The sequence below is a fragment of the Triticum aestivum genome, chromosome 7B, assembly GCF_018294505.1.
Source record: "Triticum aestivum cultivar Chinese Spring chromosome 7B, IWGSC CS RefSeq v2.1, whole genome shotgun sequence".
NCBI classification, from domain to species: domain Eukaryota; kingdom Viridiplantae; phylum Streptophyta; class Magnoliopsida; order Poales; family Poaceae; genus Triticum; species Triticum aestivum.
Genome location: NC_057813.1, coordinates 746,511,652 through 746,524,771, shown reverse-complemented (window position 1 = coordinate 746,524,771; position 13,120 = coordinate 746,511,652). Strand labels below are relative to the sequence as shown.

General features: G+C 42.4%; 2 protein-coding genes across 2 annotated transcripts; both read right to left on the bottom strand.

The window, feature by feature from the left end:
• Positions 1–5,926: 5,926 nt before the first annotated feature.
• On the bottom strand, positions 5,927–7,068 carry LOC123161233 (probable E3 ubiquitin-protein ligase ATL44). The gene has a single exon (XM_044579080.1). The coding sequence runs from the start codon at positions 7,032–7,034 to the stop codon at positions 6,435–6,437; it is 600 nt and encodes a 199-aa protein (XP_044435015.1). The 5' UTR covers positions 7,035–7,068; the 3' UTR covers positions 5,927–6,434.
• A 4,794-nt stretch (positions 7,069–11,862) lies between these two features.
• Positions 11,863–12,729, bottom strand: LOC123162980 (probable E3 ubiquitin-protein ligase ATL44). Its single transcript, XM_044580739.1, has one exon. It carries the CDS (start codon positions 12,697–12,699, stop codon positions 12,103–12,105), a length of 597 nt encoding a protein of 198 aa, XP_044436674.1. The 5' UTR covers positions 12,700–12,729; the 3' UTR covers positions 11,863–12,102.
• Positions 12,730–13,120: the final 391 nt, after the last annotated feature.

The following is a 13,120-nucleotide window of genomic DNA, read 5'->3' as shown; positions in this document are numbered from 1 at the left end:
ACAGATAAGTTCTTGTAATATAAGTATTTATCAGGGAGGAGCTCTTGCGAGACACCCTTTCACATTTTGTAGTTTGAATAGCTATTTTCTATGCAAGCACTTATTTTTGATTTTTGATGTTTTTGATGTTTCTGATGCATATCCATCCTAGGTCCTTTGGCCTACACAAGATATATGGTTTAGCCAGTTGATACTTCCATTTGTGCTCACCACACATTTCTAGAAGAAGAAAATATCATGTTTGCCTATTAATAGTTGATAAGATCCTAAGTTTCTGTAATTATCGTGGCACTTGTTGGCTCCTGATCAGCTAAATCCTTATCAGCCAGACATCACATCCACACAAGTGGTAACTAATTTGATTGGCTCCAAGCTACCGTGCTGATGAATTGTCTTCTCGTGTAAACTCCACCTCTATTAATCGAGCCGCTATCATGTTGTGCTTGCAAATTGATTTTGCCGGAGACTAAAATCTTCAGTGGATGCCCCGAGATGAGCACCCTAATCAATCTCGAAAGGATGTAGATTCCCTCCAATTTATGTTCATGAAGACCAAATTAATCAAAACTATTCTTACTCCATCGATGCTCAATGATTTTCTCAAGGATGATCATAAAGAATGAACTTCCAGGAGACATAATTCTGGTGTTGTCTTTGTACTTCAATCTGCACTACCAACGCCGACCACTATGTACCAGTGACTATGTAATGGAAAAACAAGCCAATTCAAATATGCATGTACATATGCGTCCAGTCATCCACAGAGACCTATTTACAGACAAAAGAACAACGAACTGAGGACAACATGCACTTCATCAATTATTTTTGTGTCCAACACCGTAAATTTATCATGATGGTTGACTAATTTGCCTCACTGGTAGAATTAACTAGAGAAGATGAAAAATTCCGAGTTCAATGCCATTTGTGTGCAAAGACTAGGGGGGAGATACAAGGATGAAGGGTGCCGAAAAGTATTGAAAGCAAGGATAATTTTTTTAATCATCTCTTTGATTTTTTTTAAACAAAAATTCCTGATAGTTTCATGAACTCGATTAAAATGCACACTTTAGTAAATAAACCAAAAGGTCAACCAGTTTAGCAATTGTAATCTCCCATTATGAAGAAAATAGAAAACAATGGCAAAAACGTGAAGATCAAGAACAAATAATCTGAAGTGCTAAAAAGCCATGATGTAGTTTCACCAAGTTTTTCTTTATCTACATTTGTACACCATCTAGCTACACAATATTACTCTCTTAAACAACACTTCATTGTACTATTTCATTTATCATGTATGTCACCAAGTCATAAAATTGACTAAATGATCTGTATTATCTACTATATTATTCTTGCTTCACTTACCAAAACCTAATAAACAATCAATAACAAATATGAGCAACAACATATGGCTAACGATGGGCTTAAGCTCGGGCACGGCGTGCCCCCGCACCTCCGCCTGCTAGTATTCTAAAGTCCGCCAAGCCCACGTGGTAGAGGCGGGGTCTCAATGCAAGCATGCCACTATAGGATGCTTCCTCCTGCAGGTGTGTCAGGTTTTTCTACATGGAAGGCAATAGTACAATATGGTGAGTTGTGACGCTATAGGGAGTCAGTATTACAACTGGTTGTTAGTAAACTTCTAATTCGAGACCAACAACAACCATAGTGTGTTTGGAAAGATGAGGCTCGCTTAAGTTAAACCATGATTTTGATTTGTCTTACTGTAAAGTGAATCTATGAAAGGGGTGGTTAGTCAGCTAGCTGAATTTCTAGGTAATCTTGGTTAAATTTCCCAAGTTGCACATTTGTTTACTATTCTTAGAAGTTGCCGATGAACAAAATAAATCATCAAAGACATAAGGGATGGACACAATTTTGATAAGAAAAGGTTGCGTCAAAGCAGTGGCATGCGCTGCTGCAGTTCATGACACTTGGGGATATTTTGCTTGCACTCGTGACAAGTTAACTATGCTTCTTAATTAGTGTTGCTCTTCCTAAAAAAGTACACGGTATAATCAAGCTTGTCACCACAAAAAAAGTAGAGCATACTATAATGACGATACTATACGAGGAGTAAGTCAAGTAGCAGCTAAAAACAGTGCATGTGTGCAAGATTAGAGACAAACACAATTGTAATCTCCTTTTAATTTGTGCTTTTCTCAAAAGTGGAAGTGATTAGCCAAGAGCTACCTAGAGCGTCGTTTCACCACCAAATTGAAGACCACGGGCAAGGTAGGAAATACTGAAAGTGTGTGTACCTACCACCTAACGCTCAGTTATGCGCGTTGAGCTGAGGTAACCTTCATATCACTAATATATATAATAAGATAATATATATGATTCATTCCATCCGGGATTAGTGCGGCTCACACTTCCTATTTACCCATGATTATATGTATCTTACTGCATTGGGGGTTGAAGAAAATGAGCTCACTAGAAAGTAAATGTATTCTCATTACATATTTTACCATCCCCAGCTTTTCTTATTCCATAAGTAAGGAAAGATATAAACATCTTAATGAATGAAAACACTTTGCTTATCATCTTACCCCACTTATTAATAAATTTCTTGCACAAAGAAAGCGCTTAATTTTGCCCAATTGCATGCTTTGTGATGGATGTATGGGTGTATATTCCATCTCAAAGCTAGGTAGCTAGTATGTGTGCATGTAGTTAGGAGGTAAAGTATACAGGAATGCTCCCTAAAGATGAGTGGCGGAGTTAAGTATGTAAAGCTATTTTTGATATCCTTGCCGATCGATGGACTACTTTTCATTCAATCTTTCCGGCGCCGGTTTCCATTTTTGACGAAAGCCTCAAAGAGCCAAGAAGATGGTGGAACACACTAGACCTTTTGACTCAACTGGTTATACTTTTAATCTATGGATCATGTAATTAAAATAATATTTACAAAGTGTGCTTTGAAGGATCGTGGGATACATGATTGGTGTGTGATTAACTTAACAAATCGTATCGGGTTGTGGAAAGTAGCAGCTATATATCTAAGGTGGGTGATGGATATAATGCAGATGATCCATCCCGTGTTATCAGTTAGGTTGTCTTTCTGTACATGATTGATTAATTAGTCAACTAATTGAGTCTCTCTTATGCATCGACTTACATTTAGCTAGTGCGGTTGCATGTAATCAGACATGGATGCTTGCCGCATGTGTGATGTGCACCAAAACTACTACAGACAAAGATTGCATGTGATGTTGGGATGTGTGAAGTTTTGAATTACTATGCTATGTAAATATAAGTTGAAATGGAGTTTGTAGGCAAGAGGTTAACAGAAATAGCAAAATAATGTTTGTTGTTGACCTAAGTTTTAGTAGAAAGCCTAGGTGCGGCTAGTTTTTCACTCACCAAATTTGACGAGTTAAGGTTTGAGAGGAAGTTTGGAGCAGTAAGTTTTGGGCGATGCGTTAGAGATGTTCTAAGGTCTCTGACTATGGGTAATATGATAAAGAAATATATGCATGATATCACTTTGGTTACATCTGAAATTATAGATTAGAGTGATATCTTATTTATCAAAATAATTGTGTATATGATTTATTTGTCACTAAGTTTCCTTTTCAATTGTTAAGATATTGTATCATAGTATGATATTATTAGCGCCACTATCATCTTTAGTTATAGTGCCACATTACTGGATATGTCGTTCTGAGTTATGAATTGTAGCGGGGAGGCCTAATTAACACACTTTATTGATTCATTTAGTTTCATAACCCTAATGATCACAGAACTAGGTGCTAATTAATTACCCTAGAAATCCACTATCTATAAATGAAACGAATGTGAGACATTCATCACTCAGTGTCACACTTAACTTTTCGTACCATTTGATTGTTTGACCATGACCCTGTTAGTTGTTCACTTGCTTGACATGCACCACACTATGCATGAAGACTCTATTTCCCAACACCCAGCCAGCCATGGATATTTCAAAAAACAGATGATTAATCTTTAGCATGAGAAAAAGGTGAATCTTGGAGACAAGAAAGTACACTGCACATAAAGGCCTCATGAAGGCCGGCCAAGTGGAGAAATATTTGGATAGAAGCAGATGTATACGCATCTTCTTATCCCCAACTTTAGTTGGCCACCCACCTTTGGCAAAAAGTACATGTTTCCACGGTTTTCCACATACATGCCCGTCATTGCATAGTGTCATCTACTATGGTATTGTGTAGATGTACCAGTCACGTAGGCACCTAGTTTTTCTTCTTCTGGCTGATATATAGACATTACTCATTCTATGCCCAAACAAATAGTCACACTGAGTAGAATCAAAATCCTAGCTACCAACATATACAGTCTTTCGTGAGCGCTTCTTGGGCACCCCTCGCCTCCATGAGCCCTCCTAACATCGAGATGTGGAACACTATGGATACAAATTTGCTTTGTCCATGTTTAGAGTGTAGTGTTTTTTTTCAACAATGCGTAGTTTAGAGTTTAAGTTATTTTTTCTGATACTCATTATGTGTGTATGTCTTGATGTCGAGACTATGTCGTAGAAAATAAAAGACCTACGGATCTATCGCAATCCTAGTATGCGGTCGTCTGGTCAATACCGAGCTTGTTATGTTCCACTCCTGCGGATTCGTGACTTCTGATCCAGTGGATTGTTGTCCTACAGAAATCATTCTTCCCCAACTATAAATACTAGATGATGTCCCACGCGTTGCTACGAGAACTGTTAATATATTATTGGATGTTTTAAAACATGGGAAAATTTATGAAACATAGTATAATTTGATGATAATTTTTTTCAAAGAAATATTGTTTAGTGTAACCATCTAAGAAAATTAGATGAAAAATCAAAAAATGAGTGTGATTTTTGTTCTATTAATTTATTGACAAAACAACGTTGAGTAGAGACAGTGGAGACATCTCCACCCTTGGCTAAACCTAAAACAATGATAGCAAATACAGATGTGCATTCATAAAAATGTTAGTCACATAGAAAAATAAAATGTGAATTAACTCATAATTTGATTTTCAATGTAAAAATGTCGCTTATAAATCAAGAGGCCCACTATTGAGTAAATCATGCATCTCACCGGATCAACCATGTGAAGTGTACTGCACCCATTCACCATAATATACCCAGGTAGCTCTAATTATTTGATTTTTCTTGTTTGGTGCGCGAGCATGCATGATTCATCATTAGGTGAAGCATAGTTCCGTCGTTAGAAAGGTTGCTTGGAACACCGGGGTTCAAGAAAACAAAGACAGCTCGCGCAATTCTATGGATTCTAGGAGCAAAGAAAACATAAGCAGGAAGCGCACGAGAATGGAAATGAGAAAACATGGGTGTTTTGGGCTTTCGAAATCAGACAACCACATCATCAACACGTGAAGTCTAACCAAATGTTTGAACGGGGACTCGTGTTGGACATTTGGGGAGGATCATATGCCGTCAAGACATATATAGACAACAAGAGAAACCTAGAATAGCGTGGCTACTTGAGAGTGCACAAAAAATAGCTAATGGTTATTTGTGATAAGTTGCATGCCCATGAAAAGCTAGAGGGGGCATGTGCATGAAGAGTTAGTGGGAAAGAGTTTTTAAATGATGGACCTAATTGATGATGTGGATAGGTTACATGTCAAGATAAATAGGATAGTGGGGATGAATCTCTTAGGTATATAAGATATGGTGACCGGGCAGCTAAAGTTGGCATCCATATTGCCTATCAATTTTTGGAAAATGTCTACCAACAAAGATTGTTCGTTCAACAACACAGGAAAAGAAACTATGATTTGTCCTTGCACTTTGTCGCTCAATCTCCACCAGTCGAGTTGGTATCTAGTCTATTTGCTTCAATCAATGGGGAATTGATGCAGATGGAGACTAAAAACTTAATTGGTTGCATGTTCCAATGATTAGGTTAAAACAAAACAAATTGATGACGACAAAAGATTGCTGCCACTCACACATAACATATTAAAAGCTATTGTGGCACTCTATTTATGCCCAATAATTTGTTCAAGCATAATTACAAAGAAGAGATTTGATGTCGCAGAAAGGAAAACTACATGTAGTTCACACTTTAGTTCACCGTACGTGGTTGTATCATATATTATTCACTTTACAACAAAGCTACTAAACTAGCTGGGTCGACATAGAGCGACCCAATTACCAAACAAAGTAGTGGAAGTTGAAGAAAATGAAGCACAAGAACAATAGTGCTACAACTCTACTTAACTAAGTACTCCCTCCGTAAACTAATATAAGAGCATTTAGATCACTACTTTAGTGATCTAAACGCTCTTATATTAATTTACAGAGGGAGTACAACTCATGTAGGAGTAATTAATTACTAGCTGATGATAAATACTCGACTAACTAAGAAAAGTTCAATTAATTACATAGCGTAACTAGCAAACAGGAGGAAAAGAGAACAGACGAAGAATAAAAAAACTGATTAAGGCAAGAACGTGCTCTCCCCACCACCAACCGGCGCCGCCGCCTCGCCGCACCTCCCGCACCTGTTGTTTCCTGCCACTACGACCACCACCGTGGGTGCAGCAGCTGGAGCAGCAACCATGGAGGCACGGCAAGAGGGGCAGGTGGCGCATGTCCGGAGCCAAGCGTCGATGCAGAGCACGTGGAAGGCATGACCACAACGCGGGAGAACACGCATGCTCTCCCCGTCCGCGAACTCGGCAAGGCATATCGCGCACTCCGTTGCTGCCAGCTGTGGTGAAGCGGCTGCGGCGAAGGAGACGGTGGGGAGCGCGTCGATTGCCTTCTTCTTGAGGCCCTTCAGGGGTGGGTTGAAGGAGGAAGTGGAGCTGGAGCGTCGGCGTCGGCATGCGCACCGGGACGCGAGTGCGAGTCCGAGGACGCAAATGAGCGCGCACAGCATTGACGCCAGGATGACCGCCATGTCCGAGTCCACCGCCATCGGCGCCGCCTGCTCCGGCGGTTGCTGTGGTGAGGCAGGCGACGACGACGACGTCCCTCCCATGCTGGAGGGGGCGAGGGCGGCCGCGCGGTGCAGGACTCTCGCCGGAACGCGCATGGTGGCTAAGAGCTAGTTTTGACTGGAGCAGATGTGTTGGTCTGAGTTATGACCGTGGACTGCGAACGCATTGTTCTTTTTATAGCGTCAGTGGGGTGGTGGCGCAAGGACCAGTAGGCCCCTGGACAGGTAACCGGGCCCACGTGGTAGTGGCGGTATGGGTCCATGCATGCCGCTCCAGGATATTTGTCCATGCACGCGTGGCAGCTTCGTTTGTACTATTATCCGTTTGGTTTGGTCCATGGAAGGATATTTGCCCATGCCAATGAAGAATCTAGGGACACTGTTGTACTGAGTGGTAGCGATCAGTGGTGAAAATAGTAACTAAAAGTCTAATTATAGACCAGCCACTGAACCACAGTATGTGTGAAAAGATGAGACACGCTTTAGCACTTTTAGATCGAACAAAATTGTGGTGCTAAGAGCATCTCCGACCAGGGACAGTAAATCCTTTCCATATGTCCGGATAGACAAACCCCGGTAGTGTTGAGACACGAGAGAAGAAAAAAGTTATCCAACCAGACTCCCAAATCATCTTCATATGTTCGGGGTGTCCGCTTATATGTGAGGAGGAAATGAGGGCGTTCGGACAGCTCACCATGTTGAATTCAGACCACTCTTATTTTTCTCTCTTCCTTTTGTTTCTCCATCCCCACAAATTATATGTTTGTGTCTGGACCAATTCGAGGGACACAACTGCATCAACAGACAAATGAGGGTTCAAATGTGTACATGCCAAACACTGTCCGGTTGTCTCTGTAGACATGTAAGGGGACAGATTAGGCAAGTCCGATTGGAGATGCTCTGTGTATTTTTCTTATTTGGAGGTGAAGCGGGAAAATAGGTAGATTCCAGGGCCCCTTTCAACAAAAATCATGATTTGATCATTTTTAATTAATTATTTTTCTCTGTTTCTTTTTTACGCGGTGAAGGGTGCCAGTACACGCCTACATGCATGAAACTTTAAGTAATAAGGATTTGTATGATTTATTATGGATTATGTGTGGATTCAATGGGTGTTGGCAGGAAACTTAGCACGATGCTTTGCTAATCCCCTTTTTCAGTAGGCAGTGGCATATATTAAAATTGTCTAGTTCTTATTATTCCACCCTTACAAAATAGAAAATAACACATATGTTCCTGGTTGTATTGGCGTCGTGTTCTTTCCGCTCTCACCGGTAGCGCATCATGAGAAAAGCTTGGGAACACCCTCGAAGTCAGGATAACATTGTTGATGCAGGCGCCTGGAAGTCGTCGGTGGGAGCCAAAAGATGCCATCAACAACGAACCAAGGATTTGATCGACGTGGGAAGGGTTGGACAACCATCCTAGACATGTCCAGGCAGAACCAGAGAGGCCTAACCTCACTAGCTTCTCGACAAAACTGAAGTTGGTTGTTCTTGAAGAAGAAATCAGAAATCAGAACGCCTAAGTTGGTTTGGTATACTCTACCAAGTGATGGTACTTGTACGAGAGGAGTGAATGGCATGGGTCTAGTAGCTAAACAAGTGCATGCATACATTCAAGATAAGAGACATGCTTTAACTGACGCTACTGCACGAGGAGGGAGAAGCCAAGTGGCCGATAGTGCTAGGTATCCAGTAACTGGACCGGGCGCATGTATGTGGAAGACTAGAGGGAGAGACGCGTTTTTAGATCATGCTTTTGTGAAAAGTAAAAGTGAGATATGAAGGAGCTGTGGAGCTCGATGTTTTCATCCACTTGAGCAAAACCTAACTATCGCCTACCTGCCCGAGATCCGTATATATCATGAGCATTGAGGTAATCTTAATAGTTTATCACTAATTAAGATATACATGCCTGATCCACCCATCCGTCCATAGTAGTGCAATGACTCACTGCCAAGGACTATATATCGTTGATTTAGCTTACATTGCAAGGAAAAGGGAAAAGATAAAGGTATAGAAATACCGTCTTTCAACACCAACGCTGTGGCTTCATAGGATGGGAGAGATCATGATATCTTAAAGAGAAAACCTGACTAGTTGTTCCCAGCTCCCACAAGGAAAACAAGTTAACTAATTTGCATAATTGCTTTGTGGTACACATATACATAGTTGACCACCAGGATTGGTGAGTAAAGTTACCCCTGATTGGCCGGCCGCTTTTAGTTTGAACTTTTCCGCTCCCAATTTCCTGCGCTAGACGGCGATAAAGAGCTAATGGAGAGGAACATGCATGCGAGTTCCAAGTTCTTTTGACTGATGCTAATTTATGCATGATACTACTAGCTACTAGTCTTGATTAATTAGTCGATTAACTTAACAACTTACATATGGTGTGTGCATGTCATGGAAAGCAACTTTGTATCTCTCGATATTTGGTGAGTGGTCATTTTATTACTATCTGAATCAAGCATGTGTTGTGTTATCTGTTAGGTTGCCGCCCCCCTATATGTATTACAAAATTAGTTGCAATTAGAGCCATCTATGAGATGATAGTCATATATTATTGCATATGATCTATTCTATGTGAATAGTCATGATGAAACACAGTGTCTTTTTGTATTGGTAGTGAGCTTGCTTTAATGATATGAAATAAATTCTCAATTTTCTTCATTAATTTGTGTATGCTATATAGATCGAGAAGGGGAAAAGATAAAATGATAGTGGGATTGTATGGGCCTTAGAATTTTCCTTCATATTTTTGTGGAAGAAGTGAATGTGAATAACCATGACAAAGATGGATGTTTCACCAACCTTGGGTATATGAATTGATAAGGAATTTTTTGAGCTCTTTGACCGCACCAAGAAAAATTACGAGCGCAGGAAATTTCATTATAATTGAAATGTACTAAAAAGATTGACTCAAATGGCCACCAGCTAAAAAGTCAATCTTTTTTAGTACATTTGAAACAAAGAGAAGACAAAGAGAAGAAGATGGAGGGAGAGGAACATATGCAAGTTGCAATATAGACCTTTTTGACTCAAATGGCCATTGATTATGCTGGTAGTTTGTCTTAACTAATCAGTCGATCAACTTGACAATGTATATATAGTGCAGGTTAAAGAAAGCTTCTATCTCTCTATCTATCTATGGTGCGGCATCCGGTCGTTTTATATATGATTGATCCCCTATTATCGGTTAGGTTGCCTCTCCATGCGTGCTTGATTAGTTAGTCAACTAATTGAGTCCATTCCGTGCTATTCTCCTGTATGCTACTCTCACTATGAGTACCTCTCCTGCACCAACTTTCACTAGTGCGGCTGCATGCTATCAGACATGCATGTACCTCACATGGGATTGTTTTGGCTCGAACTATAGACTGCAGACACCTAATCCATGGAAATAATTTGGTGTAAAAATCCTAATGGTCACAAGATTATTAATTTGACCATGACCGGCTGCACCTGCACCACACTAATTAACATACGTACATGCTCTGGTCCCCAAACTCAAAATCAGGACGTTTCAATCACCAGGTAGCTGATGAACCTTTGGCTACAGAAAAGGTGAATCTTTGAGACTAGACGGTAAACATAAAGGGCATCCACCCATCATGAAAGCCGGCGGAAGTGCAGAGATATTAAGATTGAGATGCAGAGTGTACATAATATATTCTTCCCATATGAAATTATCCCAAATGTTAGCTAGCCTGCCACCTTTGCCAAAAAGTTAGAACCCTGATAAGTGTCACACGTGTGGCACGAGCGCATGGCAACTCTGAACATTTGTGATGTTAAGAATAGTGACGCGAAGGTGGCAACTTTAGTTGTCAAGCATGTAAACTTTCTTTTTAGATGGGAAGTTTCAGTTTTTTTCGGGTGCCAACTTTAGTAGTAAAAAACGTCAGGGCCGATGTGCTTCGTGCCACACGTGTGACAATAATCATTTGGGAAAAGTTAAACGTTTCCATGTTGCTCCCGCATATATGCACATCATCCCACTCTACATCTATGCAGACATGCCAATCCTACTGCAAGCACATTGTTTTTTGTTCGCGCACATGAGAAAGAAGATTTACTGTTTCGTCGGTTCTCCTCGGCACTGAGGCGGAACACCATGGATCAATGAGTGTTTTGGCGTCAACTTCCAGGTGGTCTCGTGGGGAATAAAAGTCACACGGATCAATCAAGGTCACACAGCTGACAAAATCAACCACGATCTCACCCGGAAAAAAATCAACCACGATCTAGTAAAACAGTCATCTAAATTGTACTGCAACTATTACAGACGGAGACAGGCCCACAAGTCCTCGACGAGACCAGTAGCGCCACAAAGAGAAATGCAAATAAGCATATGAAGAGAATCATCACTTTTTGTCTTCACTAAAGACAGTCCGCGTACATCTTCCTCGTCGTGTGGCAAAAGTAGATGATCGGCTCTTAAGTTTCAGTTGGCTCTTGACTGAAAAACCCAATCATATCGGCTACACATCGCATTGTGGTTCCCAAAAACAAGATAGACAACACATTCACAAAAGCGATCAAATAAACATGAACTGTGACCAAGCTACCCTGATGATATAGTGTCTTTCCACCCCCGCTTCATCTCCATCAGTTGAGCTCTCATCATGTTGTGCTTCAATCAATGGCGAATTAATTCCGTTTGAGACTAAAATTAAGCTTCATTGGATGCGGTCTGTGAGTACACTGGAGCACACAAAACAAATCAAAAACGACAATAGATTCCCTGCTTATGTCCATATAAGCATAATTAATGCAAGCTATTCACATTCTACCAACCCTCAATGATTTGTGAGAGGATGATCACGAAGGAGCTGCCATTTGTGTATAGGGGTACCATGTGCAGAGCTTGCATCAGAGCCTAAGTGAGTAAAATCTTAAACCTTGCAAGTCTTATTTTATAGAGTTGCCACAAAAATTAACGTGGCCAAATACATTGGATTGACAATGACCTAGATAAAATTGAAAGGTGGAAGAGCACTGAAGGTGCAAAAGGTGCAATAACAGTACGGATTTTTTTCTCTTTTGCAGGAAAAACATTTCAAGCCTGATTAATCAATTGATTACAAGCTAACAAACTGATACTAGTTAACACAACTACCTAACATAAAGGAAACGCTAGAAAATGGGTAAGATAAAAGCTAAGGCAAGAACGTGCTATCACCGCCACCAGCCGGCGCTTCCAGCTCGCCGCACCTCCCACACCTGTTGTTCTCCGCTGCGACCACCACGACCACCGTTGGCACAACCGGCAGCTGAGCCGGTGTGGCGATGATGGGGGCGCGGCAGGAGGGGCAGGTGGCGCACGTCCGAAGCCAGGCGTCGACGCAGGCCACGTGGAAGTTGTGGCCGCAGCGCGGGAGCACGCGCACGCTCTCTCCGTCAGTGAACTCCGTGAGGCATATCGCGCACTCTAATGACGATGAGCATGCTGCCGCTGATGATGATGGCTGCGGTGAGGCACCGGCCGCGGTGAAGGAGACGGTGGGGAGCGCGTTGATGGCCTTCTTCTTGAGGCCTTTCGGGCGAAGAGGCACGGAGGATGTAGTAGAGTTAGAGCGTCGTCGCCCACACGCGCAGCGGGAGACGAGGGCGAGGCCGAGGACGCAGACGAGCGCGCACAGCATCTGCTGCTGCTCCGGATGAGGCAGCGGCAGCGAGGAAGGTGACAGAGACGGCTCGCCGGGACCGGCTGCGACGGCCGTGCTGCGGTGCAGGAGGTTCACTGGACCCCGCATAGTGTTGCTGTGGTCTGGAATACTCCAGTGGCTAAGAGCTTTGACTGAGCGGATGTGTGCGTGTGAGTTCTGACTTCTGACCGTGCGTCGTGAGCGCGTGAGTTTTTATAGCATAGATGGTTCGAGGGATGTCACGGCAGTGCAGTCCTGGCCATGGGAAGCCCGGCCCGGCCCGACGCTGCCCCCGGGCCGGGCTCGGGCCTAGTTTTTTAGCCCGAAGGCCGAGCTGGGCCGGGCCCGGGCCCGTCGTTTTTTCATTTTTCTGAAGTTCGGGACGGGCTTGGGCCCAGAAACACAGGCCCGATGGCCGGGCCGGGCCCGGGCCTGGGTTTTTTGTGTCAGGCTTGGGTAGGCCCGGCCCGAAGCCCGTCCCGGCCCGAGGTTTGGCCAGGTATACGGCAGTGGAAGGTAGTGGGCCCAG

What these genes read in the sequence shown, in the direction of transcription:
- LOC123161233 (XM_044579080.1), bottom strand. Translation starts at nt 7,034, where the DNA reads ATGCGCGTTCCGGCGAGAGTCCTGCACCGCGCGGCCGCCCTCGCCCCC.
- LOC123162980 (XM_044580739.1), bottom strand. Translation starts at nt 12,699, where the DNA reads ATGCGGGGTCCAGTGAACCTCCTGCACCGCAGCACGGCCGTCGCAGCC.